Below are 21,896 nucleotides of genomic sequence, written 5' to 3'. Positions count from 1 at the left end.
GGTCTGGTCTTCCCCTTGCGATCTCGTCAATTTCTCCCGTTGCTCCAGCCAGAGTGGGATGTGCTCGAGCCCTCTCCTCTCCATTTTGCGACTCCCACCAAGGTCTCCACAACCGGAAAGAGAAAGACGTCCCATCTCCATTCAGCTTCCCGGCCGCTTCGAGAAGTCCTAATTATCCTTGATAATATACCTCGACAATATTTATTTCAGTCCATACTGATTTGGAAGTCGACGGGACTGATTAGTCCACCTGCCACCTGCCATCTGCCATCTGTGGTGGCCGTGACATCTTAGGTAGGTAGCTGCCAATCGGCACTCGGCTGTGACATATAACATCACATCCTGTCGCTACTCCTAGGTTAGTAGCTTCTAGCCTGAGTACTCGCATCGTGTTGGATATCCCTATAATTCATTCACTCTCTTAGGTCCGTGCTGGCCGGCCTCATCCTATTATTCTCGTTGGTTTCATTTTGATATTAAGAGTCTTGCTAGCAAAGTGTTTGATTTCATCACAATACTAGGGACTGGATTCTGCTATAGCTATCCCCGAGGCCTATTTGGATCCTTTTCCTTAAGCAGGCCAAGTTTCTGCCGGCTCATACATTTTGGGTGGGCCACGTACCTTGGACAGAGTTCTGTGCGCTGGCCGCGAGCATCCCAAGGGGGAAATCGGAAGTGAAGACTGAAATATAGTTCGCCTCAACAATACGCCAAAATTACCTAGTGATAGTACCGGGTCTTAACCTCCCAGTTTGGCCTGAACTGTTTGGAGTGCTCAGGATTCTCATCGATCGACTGCCGAGCCTGGTCATCTTCGAAGACTCAAAAGCCAAACATAAGCTGCCTAGGGACTCTTTCGACAGTGAAACATTATAGTCCCAACTCTGTCGACAAAGTCCAGTCTTTCATTCTTGCTGACGTCGTCCATTTCGCCGCTTCTATAAAACGTATGCCTGCTTGGCCACACAGACAGGCTGAAGACCTAGCTCGTTCACGTAATAATTTCTCTCTTCGTTCCAAGCCTTCCTTTACTGAAGCAGCGGTGCACAGAGGCATATCGTTTATTGGTAAGTCAGCGATCACCATTCCTTAAACAACGGCCTGATTATTCTTTCCCTATTTGTCATCTTCTCTCTGGGTAATATCAGGCTGATCCAGGCCTGCGGTATACTGATGTATGTTCAGGTTTCTGCCAGCTAGTTTTCACTCGCTAAGCGTTTGCCCTGTTGTCCTCAATTAACACGATTTTTGGTCTGTCACGAGAACTCAGATCCTACCCTACCCGTGTTTATCCCCTTTTTTAAAAAGGAACAGAAGAAAACGGGAAGAAGAAAAAAGAAGAGGAAGAACGACGGTCAACCCTAGGCCACATCAGATTGTGTTATTTCATTCAACCGTTGCGCTGGACGCTTGTTGTTGTGTCTTGAACCCCATATCCCTAATTCAGCATCTGCATTGAAATCTCATATCGGTCTGGGCCGAGTATATTGGGCCCAAGTCGTCTCCACGCATAGATTTCAGTCTCGGCGTGGCATTGCACAGATTCCGCTTACCTACTGTTCCGAACAAGGGGCTGCTGGGTACTATCCACACCTGGGGCTGCCTTCGAACGACCCACGTTACCCTTGTCCCTTCGCCTTAAGGGACATCGGTGCCTGGTCCACACTTGCTGGTCGACTCTTATATTTCTTGGCTCGCACTGTAGGACATATAAGTAGTCTCTTTCGCACACTCACACTACTAGCTGCCGGGACTTAGATCTCCGGGTAACCAAAAGAGATGGAGTTGATGGAACTTGTTGACAACGAGCCGACGGCTCGGCCCTTTCAGTGCGACTGGCAAACGTGCAACAAGGTATGTGCTGTCGCCTCCGCCTAGCGCCCAACCTTTCACTACTGCATCATCGTCGTCAACATTGTCGTTGTCTTAGTCGCTTACAAGGACGTAGAGTTTTAACAGAAAGTCTGATCTTCAAAGACATTATCGAATACATACGAATGAGAGACCATACGCATGTACGACGCCTGGATGCGGTAAAAGTTTCATACAACGTAGTGCCTTGACGGTGCATATTCGAACTCACACCGGTGAGAAACCTCATCAATGCCAACACGTAGGTTGTGGCAAGCGCTTCTCAGATGTAAGTTCTCCGCGAGCTCAACTCTTTTTCTTTCCCTTGTTGTTTCGGGGGGTCTTTTATAAGAAAACATACTGACACCAATAGTCTTCGAGTTTGGCAAGACATCGGCGCATACACACCGGAAAGAGGCCATATAAGTGCGCCCATGAAGGGTGCCTCAAGAGGTAGCATTGCAATGACTGACCCGTAGAAGCGATAGCTAACTTCTCTGCAGCTTTTGCCGGAAGACCACGATGGTTAAACACCAGAGACGTTCCCACCAGAGAGGCATCCATTCATCAGAGGTCGACGACTTTTCTTCCGAGTCCGACGGTGGCGAGTCTCCATCTACTCCCAGACAACCCGGCATGCCATGGCCCACCGGCCACCTTACCAGTGCGCATCCAGGTCTGCAGGGCCATGCTATCCCACGAGCATCATCTTTCCCCGATTTCGGCCAACAAATAGCCGATTATAGCGTCCCCCATCCCAACATGCCACAACAATATGGACATCGACATAGCGTTTCCGGTGGCGCCCACGAATATCATGGTGAGATGGTCCAGCAACCGCAACACCCACAACACCCACAACACTCGCAACATCCGCAACACCCTCAACACCCGCAACATCCAGGGGTTCATATGCTTCATAGAACGACGAGCATGCCCCAGCACCCATACTACGTGACGGAGCAGAACAACCCCGGTGTGGCGACCATGAACACGAATCCGATACAACCGTACCCGATGCCTCCCCAGATGCCTCCCCAGATGCCTCCTCAAATGCCTCCTCAGATGCCGAGACAACAACCCGAACGACTCCCATTGGAAATTCCATACGTCGGAGCTAATATGGCAGGCTCTCTTCAAAGTAGTCCTAGTACTTATTCGGCGGCAGGCGCAGGGCGGAGTCCGTCTGGTCAAGATGGTTTCTACACGCACCAACCACCACCACCGACTTATACGCTCAACGCGTCATCGCCCATCGTGGAACACCCTATGGTGCAATACGCACAGCAAATTCACCAACCGATTCATCCTCATCCTCCTCAGTCGGTTCAGTCTCATGTGCCTCCCCCGCAACAGGTCCAACCGCACGAGCAGTATCAACCACCGCCCAATCCAGAAGATGCATGGTACAGCACGGTCCCATATCAGCCTCCAGTCGAGGTTACTTCCATTGGCCAGATGCCTCCCTCTTACGCACCTGCAATATATGATTCATGGTCCATTAAGGAGGATTATGACGAGTCAGGGCTGCAGATGCCCAGTAGCAGGATCGATAATATGTAACTGATACGACCCGGCATGTATGAACATGTTCCTTTTTTTTCCTTCCTGTTGCATAATTCTTTCCATATCCCACAGCGCGGGGGGGTTCTCATACACATTGTCATCGGCATCTGCATCTTTAATAATTCTTGTCACGAGATTCCGACCTATTCTTGTACCATAATAATCTCGTTTGTATTCTTTTTTCTCCTTTTTGTTTCGAATAGGATATACCATGGGGGCTCAAAGGACCGGATTGCGTATCGATCAAGACTGGGTGACTACGGACATAGTCTTTTTTGGCGATACCACAGAAACAAACGGCTGCTCTTTCATTTTGGTGTTAATCAGTTCTTGACTCCGCCTCACACGTGTGGCGATCTTACTAGCGGTCAACTTCTGGCCGCGTCCTATGCCGAGCCGTATCCCGCCTCGGTTGGCTGGAACAGGGGGCCTACGCTCGAAAATCGATGTGCCTCCGGGCAATTGTTTCCCTATGGATTTTGGCAGACATCTCGACGATCAAGTTTCGACCTATCCATGTTGCTCCGCCGTCCAAGTTTCACGCGCCACGGCTTTATTCAGAACGCCACGTCCCATTACGACGAACTATTTCTTCATTGTTCTCTTAGCGTTTCCCTCCGTGTCGTATGGATTATTGGCTTATTCCTATATTTTCGTCCCGTATGTATGACGAGTGGCATGTCAGGATTTCTCAAAGTCCTCTGTATTTCTGTATTTTCCATTTGCGGTAATTCGGCGGGTGGAGGGTTTTGGAGGACACCAATATTTGCTCCGACGGAACGATCTCCGAAGACGAACAATATGACGAAGACACTCAACGACTTCCGAGGTCCAACGCAGCACTAATTCAGTCATACCTCTCCTCCCAAGTGAAACCCCGAACTGAACCCCGAGCAGTGCATAGCACTAGACGAAGGAGGAGCCGAGACATGAGGCTAGCTATGGGTGTCAGGAATAACTAGGGCGGGGGAGAGGAGGGTGGGTTTGGTGACTGGCGCCATAACACCACAAACATTTCCTACTCGTTCCTTTTTTTGGTGTCTGGCCGAAGTAAAAGGTTGTAATATAACGACGTCCCGACTAACTTTCGACGACCCAATACGTAATGCGGTTAATGCATAGGAGACTGTCTTCATCATCAACTCGTCTAGGTGTGGGCATGTAAGGGGTGTGCGTATTTGTATAGGTGTGTGGGTGCGTTAACGTGCCTAAGACTGATGAAAAGGCAATAGATTAAAGGGGGGAGGCGAGCAGAGGACAGGAGGAAAGGAGAGATGAGTGAATTGATATTATAGCCAACTTTTTAGGAGGAATAAGCAAGCATCGGTTTGAATACTCGTTTTTGATTTTTTTTTGATTTTTTGATTTTGAACTCATCAGCTGGAGGTGTATCTACTTTCAACTGTGTGTAACAACAGGATCCGGGACTCGTCGGTTCGTATGTGTAGGGTTTTTATCTGGTATTGGTTTCTGTATCGAGCTGCGCAAGTATGTCCTTGTATCGTTATTTTCTTTTTTTTCATATCCCATAAAAAGGCTTGGCCCAGTCAGGTCCAGGAGGAAGGAAGGCGCTGGGCATTTTTGGGGGGATTTAGGTACGTGGGTTTTTCCTTTTGTCTTTATGTATGATAGCTATTAGTCCTGAGTATCATCTTTTGGCTGGAATTTTTCTCCCCACTTGGACGGGGTTGGATAATATATTTTTGCATCTTTCTTTTGATATATGTTGTGTACAGTACTTTAGTCGTGTTGGTGGTACTCCTCGAGTTGTCTTACAACTTGGAAGGTAGTGACTGTGCATGTTTGAATGTGGGTTGGTTGGTTGGTTGGTTGGTTGGTTGGTAGGGCTTTGCAGGAATAAAAAGAATTAGGCAGGGAAGAATTGGGAAATGTAGGTATTGAAGGTGCAAGTAGGAAAATAACTAACTTACGACAGTCGGTATAGAGAATAGAGGAGGTGTTAGGATACTGCCACGTAGCCACCTAACGGATAAAAGACTGATAGGAAAAAGGCAGGAAACAAAAAGGAAAGAAAAAGAAAAATGTCCTAAATGGGGAAAAAAGGAAAGACAGTGGGAAAGAAAGAAATGAAGCAAGCCTCGTGGCATTTATATCTGATTCAAATTTCTGCCGCATTCCTGGAGCAGGCAGACTGACTTCAAATACATACTTCAGTCTATCAACCCTCTAACCTACTAATCTTGTCGTGCATACTAAGTTTAGGTCGGTAAGCAGGCAAGACAACGCTGAGACAAGACAATTACTACTATGTCTATGTACCAAGCCCAAGCACATAGGAATTATTACATTGAATGTAGTAATCTTCAACCTAAGTATAAATCCCCCAATAGCCAAAACTGCCCAGGTGGGTAAGGTACTAGGTAGATTGATATATATAGAGCGTCACATTCGGCGACGCCGTCCGCCAGGCTGAAAACTGCAAAACTGCAAAACTGCAATCAATCCCGCCCGCATCCTTCAGCACAAAACAAACATCCCGATCTCTATCTATCTAACACTTGTTTCATGCGCGCGGCTTCGACGAATGAGGGATGGGCAAAACACATGGCCCCCAGTTTTGGGCTAACTAGCTAGATGGATGAATCAGGAAATCAGTAGTTGACTGACTGGCTGAATGGGCCTCTCTCTCTCTCCTCCGTCAGACTAACGCAATGACGATTAACGATAAACTGCTTACCGAGGACCTACCCACCGACGTACTTAAAGGGGGCTAGGTATGTGCAGGTAAGTAGATAGGTTTTCGTGATGAACTCAATAGGTTGAGGTAGGACGTTGTCGCCCCCACCTGCAATTGGCTAATGTGCCTTACTGCTTACCTACTTACCTAGGTCCTAGGTAAGTTGCATTCCTATCGAGATTGGCTGCCTTGGCTACCGTCGTATTGCGTTGCATCGTCTTGCATAGTTGGACACATTGACAAGTTTAAAAAAGAAAAGGGGGGGGGGGGGGGGGGGGGGGGAAGGGGACCACGAACACAAGACAAGCGTTTCAACATTGACCAAACACAGCCTTGGAAGTCTTATATCATTGGAAATGGGATATATATCTTCACATTAAGCTAAGTTATAGGTTTACCTACGTACCCACGAGCGTAATTAGGTTCGATACCATCTTACGAATCAGCATCCTCCCCTTCCCCCCCCTCGTTACTCTAACTCAGAATGGCGTCCTCCCTGTCTTCACCGCCCTCAGCACGCCCTCGTCCGCGAGCCGCTCCCACATATTCCAGAGCATAAAGTCGCACCCGCGCCTCGCGATCACGCTCACCGTGACCGGCACCATCTCCTCCACGAGCGTGATGTTGCTCAGATACGGCACCTGCCCGATCGGAATCGTCATGTCCACGCACCCGTAGATCGGACACAGACTCGCGCCGTTGATCCCGGCCCCCGGCGGCGTCACGGCGAGGAAGGCCGTCGTGTCGGGGTGCCCAGTCATCATGTCCGCCTCCCGGTAGCTCGGGAGCCCGCCTGTGCCGATGTCCCACACCATGATGCTCTCGCTGCAGGACTCGGGTGTGGAGAACAGCACCGAGGACTCGAACCAGTCGACGGCTGCTCGCTTGGCGGCCATGGAGCGGTTGTATAGTGCGGGTGTGAAGACGGACTCGTTGTACAGCCGCCAGGGCCGCCGCGCGGCGTCGATGGGCGGGAAGCGGCCGTCGTAGCGAGCGTTCCAGGCCGTGATGAGGGGCCGCCCGACCTCCTGCCACTGCGTCATCGTGTTGATGACGCCGGTCGCGTTGCTGAGGGCGTCGTATTTCGGGACGTCGGCGGGAGCGTTCGCCACGAAGGCGGTCATGTTGAAGTTCTCGAGCGTCATGCCGAACACGGTCGTCATGTTCTTCAGGAACGCCTGCAGGATCGCCTCGGCGGCGGGGTTCCTCAGCGGGAGGTAATCCGTGAGGTACAGGATGCGCTTCGGGAAGGCGTGCGAGTCGGGGGCGGCGAGGGGGCTCAGCCCCGTGATCGCGGGGTCCTGCTGCATGGCGGGCACGTACCAGTGTTTCGCAAAGCGCACCCAGCCGCGCACGTCCCGCGCGAACACGCCCGCCGTGTCGGTCGCTGCGCCCAACGGCATGACGCCGCTCAGATCCATCATCCCCTGGCTCGGCCGGTTGCCGTACGTCCCGGAGACAGCGGCCGGCCGCCGCATCGACGACCCCGTGTCCGAGCCGACCGCGAAGTCGAGCCAGTCGTACGCCGCGACAGAACATCCCCCGCCGGAGGAGGAGGCGGAGCACGTGAGCCAGCCGTCGCCGCGCGCGTTGAACGGGTACTGCTCGTCCTGCCACTCCCACGGGTTCGCCCCCGACGCGAACTGCGCCAGCTTGTACTTGCCGACGAGCACGCCGCCGAGGTCGAGGATGCGCTGGACCGCGGGCGCCGTCGCGTTGGCTGCCTCGGTGATTTCGGCCCACGCGAGGCTGCCGCCAGAGGTGACAAGCCCCTTCATGTCGAAGAGGTCCTTGATTGCCACGCGGAACCCGGCGAGCGGTCGTGCGTCGCCCCAGCTGTAGATGCGTGAGGGGACGGGGATCAGCGGGGCCCAGGACCGCGAGTGCGTGAGCTCGAGGGGGCGGAAGGTGCCGGCGGAGAGGTACGTGCCGTATAGGAAGTTCCGGTGCGTGTCTCGGTAGAGCCGGTACACGATCCCGAGAGTGGCGGATGTAGACGAGATGGAGGCGGCGAATGGCCCCGGGACGAGGGTCGCGCGGTCCGGGGGCGAGACGTAGGTGATGGGGATGTTATCGCCCATGGAGTCTAGGATTAATTAGGTATAAATTTTGGGAACATTCTCCCCTTTAGGTAGGTCGGTGCAGCAAACAACTTACCACAGCTTTCGTTAAAACTACTGTCTAGGAACAAATACCGGGGTTTGATCGTGCTAGTCAGATATTCCAACGCGCTCGCATCCAGGCTCGGCCTGCTGCTGCTGCTGCTGCTACTCGTGCCGTTGTGTGCGATATACAGGCCCTCCAGAAAGTCCTCGGAGAACACATCGTCGCCGGCTACATAGCGGGCGATGGCATCCTGCAGGTACTCGCCCGTCACGACCTCGTCCTCGGCGAATATCACGGTAAACGGCAGCACCGAAGGGCTCCTCTGCTGGCTGGCTGCGGCGGAGAAAGTGCCGCTGAGCGTGATCTTGGGGTGCTGCAGATTCGCAAAGTAGGACTGCTCGCCGAGCCCGAACGCGACGTCGCCGTTCTGCGTCGTTTGCTGCGGCTTTAAAGGCGCGCGTTGCTTCACGGGCGAGGCGAGCGCGGATGGCCATGATGCGCAGAGGAGCAGAAGAAGCACTGCTGCTGCTGCGCTTCGGGCGCTAAGGTTGAGGAATCCCATCTTTGCCGTCGAGGAAAAGAAGGAAGAGCGACCTCTTGCGCATTATCTTCGTCATGGCCATGGTCATGGCTGTTGCTTGTCTTATTATACCTACCTGATAGATAAGCATGTTGGCTACACATTCTGCCTATTACATAGTAGGTAATATGTACTTTTCTTTATCTGAGAGACAAAAAAGACCAGCAACCCCGCTGACCGCTGACGGTCGGGAAGGATTCCGGCCAGGGTGGGTTATCTCTACGCATTATGGGTATGCTACCTATGTATGTAATGTAGGTAGAAATCGTGGCTTATTGCGCAGCCATTCGTATCCTAGTATCTGTTATGCCGGCGTCGTATTATACCTTATCTGTCCCAGCCCAGCCGATCTCTCATTGAACAGGCCTATACACTCTCTCTCCACACATATAGGTAGGTAACCGTGGACCTGGCATTTGAGAGATTTTGGTGGCTTTGGCTTGGGTTTTGGGGAGTGAAAGAGAGATATGAGACAGATGACAGGAGATTGAGATTGAGAATCCCGCATCCTTATCTGAGCTGCCAAGGCATCTCCCCGCTGCGGGTTTCCAGCCAGCCACCAGAACCTTTCAATATTCGATATTGTGTGTAATATGTCAAATATATCTATAGGTAGATAGAGTCTCTGTGGGTTGTACCTAGCTTAAATACGACTTTGTATCGCACCTTTTATGGATCTTGGAATATATAGACCTACATATGTAGACTTGATGTTGAAACGTCATCTTGACAAGTCCATTGTGCAAGTTAAAATAACCTGGAACCGTACCTATCTACCTAGGTTAGTACCTAAGTAACTACTACATATGTAGATTGCCGAGGAAAAGATTCAGATGTCATGTTCCTTTACCCGTCAAATCGTCCACGTTCTAGGATACTGGAGGAAAACGCGCTACGCAGCCCACGATCCAACGTTGGCATCTGTCAGCGCTGAGTAGATTGAAGCCAACTAACTAAGTATGTTGTGCCTTGTGTCGGCTAGAGTCACACACCATTTTTCACCGGCCTAAAAGAAAGATCAAATCTGGATCGACGAAAATATGTAAGGAAGAACTAATAAAAGGCACATGACGTTGGCCCTTTTGCACCTAGTGATTTCACCCAATTGACGAGCCTGAAACGAGAACTGCGATGAAGAGACCTAGGCTTAGGTTGGTTAATAGAAAATTATAGAATGGATTTAAGATGGATAGAATGGTGCAGAATTTCATATATTCTATGGAGCCCGTTTAGTTTGAGCCTTTTTGTGTAGTGTCATAGATGGAGTTGTATGGAATGGAATGGGGTGACCTTATTTAACTACCGCGACTTGCCCATACTGAAAAGGTGAATAGTTCCTAGGTTAGTTGGCTCCCTCCCTGGTTGGACGGTTTTTTTCCTATTTTTTTTTCTCTTTTTTTCTTCTTTTTTTCTTTTTTTCTTTTTTTCTTTTTTTCTTTAATTTATTTTCTTTCTCTTTAGTACGTGATACTACATAACATTTAGTTAGGTATATAAGGCCTAGGTTAGTCTTCGGGTTTTACACTGTCACTTCATCCCGCTCTTCGAACAAGCCCATTCCCTGAACACTTGAATCTAGGTAATATCTAGGTAGTATCTAGGTAGCATTCATCCATGGATGTATGTACAATACATATGTATGGAAAGGGCTGTTGAGAGGTAAGAGAGGTTTCAAATATATTGCTTACTTACCTCTTTAGGGGAGGGTCCCTCGGGAGGAGTATACATACCTAGGTAGGTAGATAGCTAAAACCTCTCGTATTGTCGGGAGCTAGTTATTAGTACGAGATGCTCTTTTGATTCTTTTCATTGGTCTTAAAAGTTAACTGTTTAGAATCCTTCTTAATGCCTAATTCCTCTTTTCCTTTGAGCTGGGCTACATTCATCTAACCTAGGTATGTATGTAGTATGTGCTGACCATGAGTGATTTCTACATACATCCTCCGCATACCTATGTAGTATGTATGAGTCTGATCTCTCATCTCAACTTAATATATAGAACAATACATAACATAATCACATCCAACAGTAAGACCTGAACGCTTATAGGTTGTGCCTGACTAGAAACCCATGAACCCAAAGCCGATGCCAACTTTTTTTCTTTTCCTTTCTTTGCTTTTTTCCTCTTTTCCTTTTTTCCTTTTCCTGTTCCTTTTCTTAAAACCTGACCTCATCTTTCTAGCAGCCTCCGCATTTATAGTCTGCCGGCCCCAACCGACCGTTCTAGAATGACAGGCCACTATTGTTTTTCAAACAACTTAGCGGGCTACATATGTGGCGACAAGCAATTCAAGCGGGCACTACTTACATAGATAATATCTCTTAGCACTTTACTTATTCATCCATAACCTATTACTGGTTTACCTAGGTTAGTACATAGTTTTCAATCTAGTAGTAGGTCAGAATCCAACATACCTAACCTAGTAGTTTTAGGTATGCACGAAATCGAAATCCCTCCTCTGGAAGCTTTTCATGTCCATGTCTTGAAGGAGGGGAGTATACTCCGTCCGTACCATCTTTAGTCGTTCCCTAAATTCCCATTCGCTTCAAGCATGGGAATCTTTGAAAATACCATTTTGAAGCCATTCACCCCCTCGCTCACCCCCTCGCTCACTCCCTCGCCCTCGCCCTCGCTCTCGTTCACGCCCACCACGCCCACCACGCCCACTCCCACATCCACATCCACACCCACATCCACACCCTCGCTTATCTATCTTTACCCCCTCCCCTTATTCCTATTGACTGATCTTCCCAGCTTTTCCCTCCTCTCCTCGGCTTGCTATGCCCCTTCCCCCATGCCGCTTCCCCGATGCCGTACACCATTCACTACAGGAACATGGCTGCGGCCCCTTCCATAAACTCGTTGCCATACGAGGTACGCCAAATCATACACTCTCTCGTGGGCCGACAGACTGACTCCCATCGCTGGTTTGGTGAATCGACCTCGAGCGCGGCGCCCTACGCGACCGTCTCGCGCGAGTGGCAGGAGGAGTACGAGCGCTTCTCCTTCCGAGAATTGTGGGTGACCCCGCAACGTCTCGAGTCTTTTACTCGCATCGTCGCATCTCCGCGACGCAGAGGTATTGTCCAGACCATCTGCTTCCACGTCCCCCTCGAGACGTACGAGCGGCACCAGGACGGAGAACAGGAGACCTCGCCCGAGCGACGGCGAAGTACGGACATTTTGAACACCGCCCTAGGCTCCTTCTTTCAGGCCATGACGCTCTGGGAGAAGAGCGACACCTCGCCCCTCGGCCTGGATCTGCACCTTCTGATCGACTCGCCCAGTGATTCGTCGGAATTGCTCGGTAACAACGGGACACCTCTGGTGACTGGACGAGGTCTCACCTCGTACGTAAAACTTGATCTGGACACGCTCTCCCTGCCGGAAATAGACGCATTCAGCGGCTTTCGATGCTCGGGGAGACATCTGCAGCCCACGTCTTTACTGGCTATCATTTCCAAGCTCCAGGCACTGGAATATCTTGATATCGAGCTGAGCCACGATTCCATGCGGCCTCGAGATGTCAAGCAAAGGAATAGTCAGTTATTTAATTTTTCCAAACAAAAATGCGCCCCCTCCATTCTTTATTCATTGCTTTTGATTTTTTATTTGATTTTATTACCTATTTGATTTTTTCTCACTCAATTCTATCTATTCTTATCCCTCTTTCACCACCCCCAAATCCAACCTCCAATCCTAGGTACCTAAGGTAGCGTTTCCCCGGAGACTGCGTACCTCCAGCTACCTTAGGTTACCTACCTAATCTCGCGCGCACACCTCCAAAAAGAAAAAGAAAAAAAATATGTCGAGGGTTTTCCCAGCATTTGCCTGACAGTCTGTGGTGAAAATGAACAATAGAATTTGCCCTGGGCCTCGAGCAGCACGCCGAAACCGTCCGAGTGCTGAGCCTGCGCCGCCCCAGCCCGATGCTGGTCCCGTCGCCGGGCCCGCCGCGCCAGCCGTGGTCGGACTTCCACGTCAAGATCCGCAACTTCAGCCAGCAGTGCGAGTCCTTCGAGTTCGACGACTGCATCGACGCCGCGCAGTTCTTCGCGCCGTTTCTGCTGGGTGGCTCTCCCACGAGCAGCCAGACCCAGACCCAAGACCAAGGCCAGGACCAGAGTGAGAGTCCGAGCCAGCAACACCGCGCCGCCCTCCTCCCGCCGCCCTTCTGGTCCCGCCTCAAGCGCCTCAACATCCGCAACTCGTACATGATGAAGGAGCCCTACCTGCGCGTCGCCAGCCGCATCGAGGCCCTGACCTCCGTGCACAGCGTCTTCGTCGCCATCGGCCGCGCCGCCTACCACATGCCCGAGCTGCAGTTCGCCCGCGTGTGCCAGTACGTCCTCAACGACGGCCGCCTCGAGTGGTTCGTCCTCACCTACGAGTGCTACGCCGGGAAGGCCACGCTGAGGATAAGGGGGTTCGCGCCGGCGCAGGTCATGGTGGACGCGTGGAGGCACTCGATCGCGAGCAAGCGGCTCGAGTGCGAGATTCATGTTGAGACGATCGATCCTACTGCGCCGGAGGGGTGAATGGGTAGGACAGATCAGACAGACAGACAGACAAGCAAACATTGATTGGTTGAATCTCTTGCTATTGGATGTTTCCTCTCAAAAGACGCAAGGCGTTGGATTGGTTTTCACCTTGGAAGTTTTTATTTTATTTTTTTGAGGTGGGTGTGCGCAGAGTGTGTGCGCAGAAAAAGAAAGAGAGGAATGGATGCTGCAATGCTTGAAAGTGTTCTGTATGTTCGAATTGAAATGAGGCTGCCTAATCTAATATACATAATGGAGCCCTTTCTAGTTCTAAAGAAATATATATATATATATATACCTACCTAATAGCAACCAACCCGTTCGCGACCTTAATAGTAGAGTTTGGGAGGTTACTTAAGAGACAGCTGACGGGGCAGCGCCGGCAGGTATCTTTTCAGATGCCCTACAAGTAAGGGGAAACCTTCCCCTACCGACGTGTGTTTACGGTAAACCACTTACGACCAGTATAGAGACCTACCATACAAACCCACCAACCCAACCTCAATCTCGACTAATGCCGTGCAGAGAATAGGGGGTCAAGCCAGCCCTCAGCGCCCTTCTCCAGAGTCCTGCCGGCAATACGCCTGTCGCACAGAGCTTTGCGCTTCGGTGGAATAGGTAGCGGCGACCGATTCCGACTCCGGCATGAAGTTAACTAGTACTGGTTCCCGGGGCGATGCGCGCTAGAAAAGAGACACCGCGGCGGAGAGGGGTGACTTTGAATGGCCTCAATGACGTGGCGCGCGAGGGTTCGGTTCGAGGAAGGATTAGGCAGGCATCTTCGGCTCTGGGATATACGCGATGCTCAAAGCTAAATGAAGCCGGTACCAAGGCTACGAGAGAGCCCTCTCTCTCTTATATACCTAGCAAATCTGACTAGCTTGAAGCTTTGTAACCATGAAAAAAACTCCGACGGGTATTTTACGAATAGTTTAGTGGTTGCTAGTGTAGGTATGCGAGGCTATCGAATAAGATAGTGCTACACATCCTCAAATGATGTGGTATTGGATTCGCGTAGGATGTCAAGTATCACTTCCGTTCGGAATGGTGGCACGGCATGGTTACTAGTAGGTACACTACATATGTGGTCCCGACTAAGCCTGGTAGCCAATATGATTAGAAAGCAAGAAGATCTCTATTGATCTATAATCACGAAAACTTTGAGGGGCTTCAATAGGTAGTTTGACTCATACATAACGGAGTTTAGGAAATACACACACCTATACTTCAACTTGAAGCTCTTGACTTCAGACCTAGTGAGTGAGAGACCATAAGAGCTCAGGTAACTATGGCCGGGTACCTATCGCCGCAGACCCACCCACTACAAACGCCGAAAAACATCGGCTACTGCACCGTGGTTCCTCAGGCCTACCTATGTACCTACCTACCTAAGCTTCTCAAGGCCCCCTTTGCTTATTTCCTAGTTCATGTATTGTTCAATATTTCGTACAAGGCGCTTCGCTCCGTAGCACCACCGCGGCTGTAAGCAGCCATTTTAGACCGGTTTACATATCCTCTTCCTCCTTGCCTCGCTAGTAGCAAAGCCGGACTTTAAGTAATGGAGAATGAATTTAAGCAGATATTCCGGATCGTGGACGGCGATGTGTTGCGAATTCATGTGCAGATCAATTCGATAGCTACGTATCGCCTAGTGTCCCTTCTCTATGTAGGTACTGAAAAAAATAAGTGCTATCGCCGAAAACCCCCTTCAGTGGGACAAGCTACCTACCTATGCTACCCAAAACAAGTAGTAGTGGCTCGGTGACGTTACCGTACCATCTATCTCTAACAACTAACCCCGCGATGTTGCCATTTTACTGCGAATATGGCACGCACCGTCTCGGATGAATGTAGTATCGAATGTACCGAGATGATATATAAGTAGCAGCGGGTTCCCGACCTTCGATGTGTTAGGAGCCCGGGACACATCTACATACATAGAACAAACACATCAGAGTAGAAACGTCCATAAAAAGCGCCTTGCTTACATACATTTTTCCTATTCTTTGTTCGACTTACCTATTGCTTAGGCTCTTCCATCAATCGATTGGAATCAGAATCCCCGTTCACATACTCAGAACACAGCACAACGTATTTGCCATACAGCCGAAAATGCCCAAGGTACTACTTACCGGTGGATCTGGCTTTATCGCCGGTGAGTACTTGCGACCCACTCCCCTCCCGACACACCTCCACGCATGCGCTCAAACATTCTAACCCATGCACCCCTCACAGCCCACGTCCTCGACCTCCTCCTAAAGCGGGGCTACGAAGTCGTAACGACCGTGCGCTCGGAAACCAAGGCTTCGCCCATCCGCGCCAAGTATCCCGGCGCGAAGCTGACAGTGGCCATCGTGCCGGACATCGGGGCGCCGGACGCCTTCAACAGCGTCATCGCTAGCAACCCGGATCTCGACTACGTGCAGCACACAGCCTCGCCGTTCCACTACCACTGGACGGACGCGCGCACGGAGCTGCTCGAGCCCGCCGTCAACGGGACCACCTCTGTGCTGCGCGCCGTCGCCAAGCACGCGCCCTCGGTGAAGCGCGTCGTCGTCACCAGCTCCTTCGCCGCCATCCTCTCCGAGGCCGACCTCGCGAACCCGCACCGCACCTTCTCCGAGGCCGACTGGAACCCGAGCTCGTACGAGGACGGCGTCACGGGCTCCGCCGCCACCTCGTACCGGGTGTCCAAGAAGTTCGCCGAGAAGGCCGCGTGGGACTTCGTCGCGACCGAGAAGCCGGGCTTCGACCTCGCCACCATCTGCCCGCCCCTCGTCTTCGGCCCCGTCGCCCACCACCTGGACTCGCTGGCCGCCATCAACACGAGCAACGGCCGGTTCGCGGAGCTGCTGCAGGGAAAATGGAAGGAGGAGATCCCGGCGGCGGGCGTGTTTCTGTGGGTGGACGTGCGGGACGCGGCGCTCGCGCACGTCGAGGCGATGGAGCGGCCTGAGGCGGGCGGCAAGCGGTTCTTCACGACGGCGGGGTACTACGACAACCGGCGGATACTGAAGGCGGTGCGGGCTGCGTTCCCGGAGCTCGCGGGCCAGCTGCCGGCGGAGGACGTCAGGGGGGCGCCGGGGGCTGACTTCCCCGCGGGTGGCTCGATCGGGTTCGATAACTCGCGCGCCACCAATGTCTTGGGCATTGATTGGATCCCGTTGGAGAAGAGCGCCGCAGACACGATTAAGAGTCTGCAGGGTATACCGGCCTAGAGGGGTGGAAATGGTAGGTTGATAAAGGAGAAGAAGAAGGCGAGACGAGGAAGACACCATGCAGTACAAACATAGTAGTGGAGTACTAGGTTAGGTACCTAGGTAGTTACTACCTACTAGTATGGTTAGAAAGTTAACTTTACATTTAAAATTAAACTAAAAACTCGCGTCGTCCTTACCTATTAGCTTGTACACTACTAGGTACCCTATATACTATACTACAAGTTGTATGGATGTAGCAGCTGCGATGTTTTACGTATCTGGCTTAATACGTCATATATGTGCGTTGCACCCATTTAAGCGTTGTGCATGTAAGCTCACTTGTACTTGAGAGACATCGGCAAGCAGCGAGCATATTACAAAAGGGGCAAAAGGAGTTGACACCAAATGCAGCTGCGCAAAGGGTAATTGCTGTTACTGGCATTATGATTCCTCTACATCATCACCGCCAACATCTATAGGAATACAAGCGCATACCCAGGTACCTACGCATCTAACCTTCCCTTTCTGAAAGCCGTTTGTATGCACCCACTCCCCAAATGTGTCATGAATAAGCCCTTCCTCCCCTGACAAATGCAAAGTGCGACGTATACCGAGTTGGCTGCTTAGAACCCTTCTCAACCAGCCGTGACATCCATCGCCTCTCCTTCAGCTGCTGTACCCTTTGCTGCCGCAATTCGCTCAGCCTTCCATTCCTCGATCCGGGTACGCAAGTCATCGGCCGGGACTACATCGTCAATAGTCATTGGGCTTCGGGTGAAGGGGTCCAGCGGGTTGGAGAGGAGCTGCTGAGTAATGGTTGAGCGGTCGACAATGTTCTGCGATGGTAGAATTACTGGGTCAGTCATCAAGTCACCCATCAATGGGTCTTCAAATTCCTCTGGTATTTCGCCCAAGTCCAATTCAGCCTGATCTAGACGTTCCTTGGCTTCCGTAAACTTCTGTATCAGCGTATCCCAGGCGATGGCGATGTCCGGCCTTGAAAGACTGGTTTTCAGCAAGTGGGACGCTATTTGAAAGTTGGCCGGTTTGTATGAGCGGCCGTCAGCCGCGACTGCGTCGATGAAGGCCGTCTTTGGTGCCAGGTTCAGATAAATATCGATGAAATCAGACAAGAGCGTTTTGGGGTCGAAATGGTACTTCTTTCCATCCTGCACCTTGAGGTTGCCTCGTTTGGGACCCACTAGGGATTCCAAGTTGTAGTTAAGCATACCTGCCAGTCGAGTGACTATCTCAGGCATGGTGAACGCGTCGCGTAGAGCGGCGGTGAAGAGCTTCATCATTCCCATGGTATCGTTGACGAGCTGCATCCATGATTGGCACTGCTGCTCCGCCGTCTCCAGGTCCGTTCTTATCTTCTCCTTCTCCTCGAGAGATATCGTTTGATCCAGCAATTTCTTCTGATAGTCATGAATGATGACGAGCTTTGTTAATGCCTCATCTAGCAAGTATGTTGCATCGTTCAGCAGCAGGTTGACAAATTGCACAAAAAACTGCTTGTTGACCCTATGGAGAGTTAGAAGAGGCAAGGGACTAGCCGAGTAGTATTGATAAAACTTACTTGCTTTCCCGACTGAGTTGTTCTTTATACACACTATTTGGCCAGATACACTTAATAATCTGGAAGATCTCATATCGGATGTTGAATTTGTCGTAGAAGGCTGAACTGACACCACTGTGCTCGCATTCTGCTATTGTCAATTTCTCATTGCTCCAACTCCAACAGCGACTAGGGACTTACCGATATAGAACTTCATAAGGGAGTGTAGAAGATGCTGGTTGGCGAGACTTGAACCGACTAAGGCTTCACCTAATACCCCCTTGCTAAGGTGGTATAGCTGCCACGTGCCGGAGAAAAGCAACGTGACAAGAGATGACTTCAAATAGGGGTTCTTAATATAGTCCGAAGACCTCAAGAAGGTGATACATAATGTGATAATTTCGTCCCCGACAGCTGACATGAGGATCTGCGGCAAGAAGCTATTGAAGCGGTAAGTATTAAGCCATTTTCGCGAGCGCATTTCAATGACTTACCGAAAAACAAATTTGAAGTTCTCGACCACATTCTGAAGAGCGTACTCCGGTAGGCAACTGAAAGCCTCGGGCTTATTAGCTGAGAGAGGAAGCTGAAACTCCTTGCCTGGGATGTAGTCTGTTCCACTTGCAACTCGTAGAAGCCACACGGACACGTATCTCATAAACTGCAAGGATAACGTCTGCATTGTAGGATTCAGCACAACTCCTTCTATGGCCAGTTTTAGTGCTATGTGCCTTTCAACCGAGTTGACCGCATTTTGATGATGTTGTCTTGCAACGTGAAGGCGTATGGCATCCTAATACTATCAGTTATAGAGCGAGGTCAATCGGAACAATGGGACTTACGTTTTGCAACTTAGGTAGCTCATCTTCCATCTGCTTAATCATTTTCTCCACATACTGTATGTCCTTCTCGAGGTCCTTCAGTTTCGCATTGGTTGCACCAAGGCCATAATGATGAGCAGCTAAGGCCAGAAAGAAAACCTCTGATATAAAATTGGAAGGATTTGGGTCGCGAGTCTTGTAAAATGCCTCCGAAGTGGCTTGGTCGGCGTTGAGTTTAGTCTCGTCGCTAATATCGATTCGAGGACTTCGTCGGAGATATTCAATATCGATCCTATCTACCTTGGAGAAGGTTGAGTCCATGAAAGGTTGGCACAACTGGTCGAGGATAGCCGTTACGTTAATCATAAAACCGTCTGAGGCTACATCCGTGGGCTTGACTTGGAGTGCTCGCCTTTTGTGGTTCGAGTTCATGATGAATGCAAACCAGTCGAGGATGCTGTTTCGAGAGTTGAGGCTCGCACGGATGAAGCAGTTAGTAATAATTGTCAAGTCATCTTGATGAGCTTTCAACGTCATCTGGAGAGCACTCTGCGCCGACTTCACGTGGCCGGCATCGATGGTTCGTGGACTAGCGAAATAGGTCTTGGTGACTTCGGTTTGAAGAGGCGAGATGCGAAAGAAAGGGCCCAAGATTGTCTGAGTCTCGCTGGCCACTGCCAATTGCTCTTTTGTCATGTTTGTAGTAGGGTGCACCTGAAAGTGAGGATGGCCTACGAGAGCATTAAGTAAGGGCGGGCATCTGGCATACGTGAGAAGACACTAGAAATAGTCAGGAATGGTTAACATGTGTAGTACTAGGCAAAATGCATAATCTTACGTTGATGTATGGCTTATAGTCATCATTCATAGTCATTGTAGCAAGTTTCTTGCTCATGAGAACCATAGCATCTGTGAATATCGCCGCAACTGTCTCGTCTTCGGGAATGCGAGAGACGGCTTCGTCAAAGAAGTCTAAGCAGATGCCATCCTCGTTGTCATGCGCGCGGAGAAGATAAGGCACGAGAGAATCGTGGTTAGGATTGGGATCACGACTGATGTATATTAGCGCAACGAGGCCGACATGCCATATATTTAGGAGAGAAATGCCCACCTAAAATATTCGGGCATGGTGAGCGCGAATATGCAATTGCTCATGCATAGTCGCTTGGCTTCTTGCAAGACGGCTGCTTTCTCGGGTGGAAGAGGTCTAGTCGGCTTGGCCGCTTTTACCACACGTTTCCAGCATGGCAGAAGATAGTCAAGAAGCGGCTTGCTGGAAGGGACATATTTGGCTGCTTCTAGTATCGCCGAGTCGATCGACGAGGCGGTTAGTTTGGTAGGGTCCCCGGATTGCTCTAGCTCGGCTTTGAGCTCCGGAAGATAGGTTAGCTTCGTGCCTTTGCTGTCGGATGCCTTGGTCTCGTCTAGGGTGACGCGGAATATGTCACCCAGAGTTCTATTCGACCAGTCCTCTAACTTCTCCTCGGCGGCATGCATCTTCTTAGAGGGCGAAGCTATCATTTTTGTTGTGTCAACAGCCGAGACAGATCTCTTGGGGACACGACTATTACCTGAGGTCCCAGCTGTGGTGTTCTCAGACCCAGGCTTACTCTTTACACTTAGTTGAGAGAATGGGTTATTGGAGGTGGGGTTGGCTGGTTTGTTTGGTAAAGAGCTAGGTTGACTGTTCTCTAAACTTGAGGAGCTTGGTTTGTGGGAAGGGGTCGAAGGGGTTGAGGATGTCGAGGTCTCGGGCTTCGTGTTATCATCGGACTTGGGGTTCGATGATGCTGACGTCGCATTTGAGGCACCTAGTTTTGCCAGGCGCCTTTGGCGCATCTAAAGATAAATAAAGTTAATCACTTTGATCATGAATTTGTTTGTTAGACTGATAGCTGTATCCATGTCGCGTACCTGCTCTTGCGGCGGCAGGCTTGGGCCATCTTGCTCGTTTTGGTCCATGATTAGAAACCAATGATGCCGAATCTGACAGTAAGAGAAAGCAGATTGGCAGTACTCAGAAGAGTTGTTTGATAGAGCGAGATGAAGTATTAGTTTATGGGCATGAACAAATTCATATATTCAATACGATCGACAAGATCAGGCCGTTCATGTAGTTAGTGAGTGTTGGTAAATGCTGAGTTGAGTGTGAAAGTATTCCGAAAGTATTTGGCGACAGTGATTTGATAGCGACAAGTGTTTAGCATTCGGGGTCTGGACCGTCTGGTACCGATTATTTGGACTGGATGTTACTACTACGTACTACGTATCCATACCTAGTGCGTATTGGAGTTTATGTAATAAGTTAAAGACTGAGATGTATCGGATCGAATGGATCCAAATGGAATTCCCGTCAGGTTGAATGTTCTGATTGGCTACTACATAACTACATAGTACGCACTTTGCGATTCCAACTGGTTATCGATAATGCTTACGTTTAATGCCCTTAGGTACGAATACCTAGGGTAGGTAATATGAATAGCGGGGTAGTAGCTGCCTGACAACATTGAAGCTAGCCCTGGAGATGCCTCACATGGCCCTCATCATTGATTGAACTTCAATATTGAAGCCAGATCATGTACCTAGGTATTGTACATGCGCAAATCTCCACTTAATATGCCTAGTTACTACTACATAGGTACTACACATGTAACTACATGTACCCTAGACCTGCACATGCAACAATATTACTAGGTAGTAGTTAGTAACTACGCAGCACATTCAACTTGATTCAACATCTTCAATGTTTGGCCTCCAAGCTACATACACAATTTTTATGATGCATCAATATGTATCTTTCCCTTGCCAACTTCGGCACATCTTCTTCGAGTCCAGCTGATAGTAGCATTGAAGTTATCTGCACTCTCGGTCAAATCTTAACTGCCCACGTACATATGTACCGCATGTGTGCCTGCCTACCCAGGTACCTACATACTTGACCGGCTAACTACAGTCCTGATAAGTGCCTATCCAT

General features: G+C 50.2%; 5 protein-coding genes across 5 annotated transcripts; 3 read left to right on the top strand and 2 right to left on the bottom strand.

Moving 5' to 3' along the window:
- Positions 1–1,779: 1,779 nt before the first annotated feature.
- GGS25DRAFT_529630 (uncharacterized protein) lies at positions 1,780–3,639 on the top strand (the record flags this gene model as incomplete). The annotated part of the gene is made up of 3 exons (XM_049265306.1): positions 1,780–1,854; positions 2,225–2,304; positions 2,355–3,639. 3 exons carry the CDS (start codon positions 1,780–1,782, stop codon positions 3,412–3,414), a joined length of 1,215 nt encoding a protein of 404 aa, XP_049118437.1. The 3' UTR covers positions 3,415–3,639.
- Positions 3,640–6,547: 2,908 nt separating this feature from the next.
- Positions 6,548–8,975, bottom strand: GGS25DRAFT_158273 (amidase family protein). The gene is made up of 3 exons (XM_049256471.1): positions 8,936–8,975; positions 8,276–8,873; positions 6,548–8,201 (listed from the first exon to the last, which is right to left on the bottom strand). The coding sequence occupies exons 2-3, from the start codon at positions 8,781–8,783 to the stop codon at positions 6,595–6,597; spliced, it is 2,115 nt and encodes a 704-aa protein (XP_049118436.1). The 5' UTR covers positions 8,784–8,873; positions 8,936–8,975; the 3' UTR covers positions 6,548–6,594.
- A 2,662-nt stretch (positions 8,976–11,637) lies between these two features.
- Positions 11,638–13,676, top strand: GGS25DRAFT_529628 (uncharacterized protein; the record flags this gene model as incomplete). The annotated part of the gene is made up of 2 exons (XM_049265305.1): positions 11,638–12,343; positions 12,664–13,676. The coding sequence occupies 2 exons, from the start codon at positions 11,638–11,640 to the stop codon at positions 13,338–13,340; spliced, it is 1,383 nt and encodes a 460-aa protein (XP_049118435.1). The 3' UTR covers positions 13,341–13,676.
- Positions 13,677–15,282: 1,606 nt separating this feature from the next.
- Positions 15,283–16,810, top strand: GGS25DRAFT_157799 (NAD(P)-binding protein). The gene is made up of 2 exons (XM_049256470.1): positions 15,283–15,498; positions 15,579–16,810. Exons 1-2 carry the CDS (start codon positions 15,456–15,458, stop codon positions 16,559–16,561), a joined length of 1,026 nt encoding a protein of 341 aa, XP_049118434.1. The 5' UTR covers positions 15,283–15,455; the 3' UTR covers positions 16,562–16,810.
- Positions 16,811–16,910: 100 nt separating this feature from the next.
- On the bottom strand, positions 16,911–21,223 carry GGS25DRAFT_479260 (ubiquitin conjugation factor E4). Its single transcript, XM_049260002.1, has 9 exons — positions 20,837–21,223; positions 20,494–20,761; positions 20,034–20,436; positions 19,761–19,974; positions 18,944–19,702; positions 18,596–18,894; positions 18,303–18,541; positions 18,123–18,249; positions 16,911–18,067 (listed from the first exon to the last, which is right to left on the bottom strand). Exons 1-9 carry the CDS (start codon positions 20,882–20,884, stop codon positions 17,179–17,181), a joined length of 3,246 nt encoding a protein of 1,081 aa, XP_049118433.1. The 5' UTR covers positions 20,885–21,223; the 3' UTR covers positions 16,911–17,178.
- Positions 21,224–21,896: the final 673 nt, after the last annotated feature.

The sequence above is a fragment of the Hypoxylon fragiforme genome, assembly GCF_022984875.1.
Source record: "Hypoxylon fragiforme strain CBS 206.31 chromosome Unknown GGS25scaffold_3, whole genome shotgun sequence".
NCBI classification, from domain to species: domain Eukaryota; kingdom Fungi; phylum Ascomycota; class Sordariomycetes; order Xylariales; family Hypoxylaceae; genus Hypoxylon; species Hypoxylon fragiforme.
Note: the sequence above shows the minus strand (reverse complement) of the source record. Positions and strands in the feature narration are given on the sequence as shown.